The sequence below is a fragment of the Ipomoea nil genome, unplaced genomic scaffold (genome assembly GCF_001879475.1).
Source record: "Ipomoea nil cultivar Tokyo-kokei standard unplaced genomic scaffold, Asagao_1.1 scaffold0804, whole genome shotgun sequence".
NCBI lineage: Eukaryota > Viridiplantae > Streptophyta > Magnoliopsida > Solanales > Convolvulaceae > Ipomoea > Ipomoea nil.
The window spans coordinates 347,719-349,191 of NW_017617232.1; the positions used below are offsets into that span (position 1 = coordinate 347,719).

Genomic DNA, 1,473 nt, shown 5'->3' on the forward strand with positions numbered 1-1,473 from the left:
TGGCGGCTGAGTGGTGTAGCGTTTGTAACAAAAAAAAAAAACCGCCGTGTGCCCATGGGATCTGCAAATTTGGCACCTTGGCGCACCATGACCGCCGCAACCACCTCGCCCTTGGCCATTGCGTCCGCCACACTGGCCACCATCTCCATGCGAGCCGCGACCATGCCCAGCATACAGGGCCGTATGCGAACCTCCATTGCCGTCGTGGGATAGTCGTCGGAGAGAATGAAATCGACAGCCTGCAGATAGTCGGCCATCTGCGGGAGGGTCACCGGCGAACCTGCGGTGAGAGACGCGGCATAAGTTCTGTACTCCGGACGAAGCCCTCGGAGTACATAAATGTTCTGTTCGGCCAACGAGAGCGAATGGCCGGCCTGTGCAAGGGCTTCACGAGGAGCTCCGCCCGTCCCAAGTATTCAGCCGGCGAAGCATTGCCTTGGCGTAGAGATTGGAATTGCCCAAGCAGGTTCAGACACCGTGCCTGGGTGTTGGATCCTAAAGCCGTGGTGATGGAGCGCCACACCTCCGCGGCGGTGTTCCAGCCGACGGCCAGGTGCAAGACTTCGTCCGACATCGAGGAAATAAGGAGGGAGAGGATCGACTGCTGAACCCATGCCTTATACACTGGATTGGGGAGAGGACCAGTGGTGGTTGCACTGGAGGTGGAGTCGGCAGAAGGAGTGGCGTCGATGGTAGGAGATGGACACGGCGTGCTGCCATCGACGAAACCCAGGAGATGGGCGCGCAAGAACGGAATGAGTTGGGTACGCCAGAACAGGTAGTTTCTGGACATGAGTTTCATCGGGATGTAGTGGTGAGCTCCGGCCAGAGGGTTGGGGCCGCTCGGGGAAGGGCCGCCGGCGGTGGAGACAGTTCTCTCCGATGAATTCGTAGACATGGCGACGGTGAGTTACGGTGGGGAAAGGGGGTTTACGATAGGAGAGCAGAGAGAGAAGATCGATCCCAGTCTGATACCAGATTAGAGAATTGTTTTCATTCAGTTACAACAGAAGAAGGTTACAGGAGTATATCAGATAATACCACTAAGCACTCCTAACTAATAGGCTAACCTTAGTAGACTTAATCTAACACCACATAACTATAAATTATAGTATAAACAATAATAATAATAATATGAAACACTAATAACATTAACATATATATATATATATATATATATATATATATATATATATATATATATATATATATATATATATATATATATATATATATATATTGAATCCGGTGTACACCCCCTAGCCAGTCGAGCCTGTGAGCACACTCCCTGATCGTTGATTTTAATTTTTTGACGATTCAGATTGATTACCACTTGGATCCCATGTTATACTGATTTTAGATGAAGCATGGGTCTTTTTGTTCGTAAGCACTATATTTATTACTTTCCATTTCATTTATTTCCATGTTTATAAAGATTTGTAGCGTTATTTCAGCTCTCCTTAATCAATATTT

At 48.0% G+C, this 1,473-nt stretch overlaps 1 protein-coding gene across 1 annotated transcript; it reads right to left on the reverse strand.

The window, feature by feature from the left end:
* Positions 1–268: 268 nt before the first annotated feature.
* Positions 269–898, reverse strand: LOC109177242. The gene has a single exon (XM_019326559.1). The coding sequence runs from the start codon at positions 896–898 to the stop codon at positions 269–271; it is 630 nt and encodes a 209-aa protein (XP_019182104.1).
* Between the last annotated feature and the right edge of the window lie 575 nt (positions 899–1,473).

Excerpts from the sequence above, each read along its gene's own strand:
- LOC109177242 (XM_019326559.1), bottom strand. The coding sequence starts at position 898 with ATGTCTACGAATTCATCGGAGAGAACTGTCTCCACCGCCGGCGGCCCT.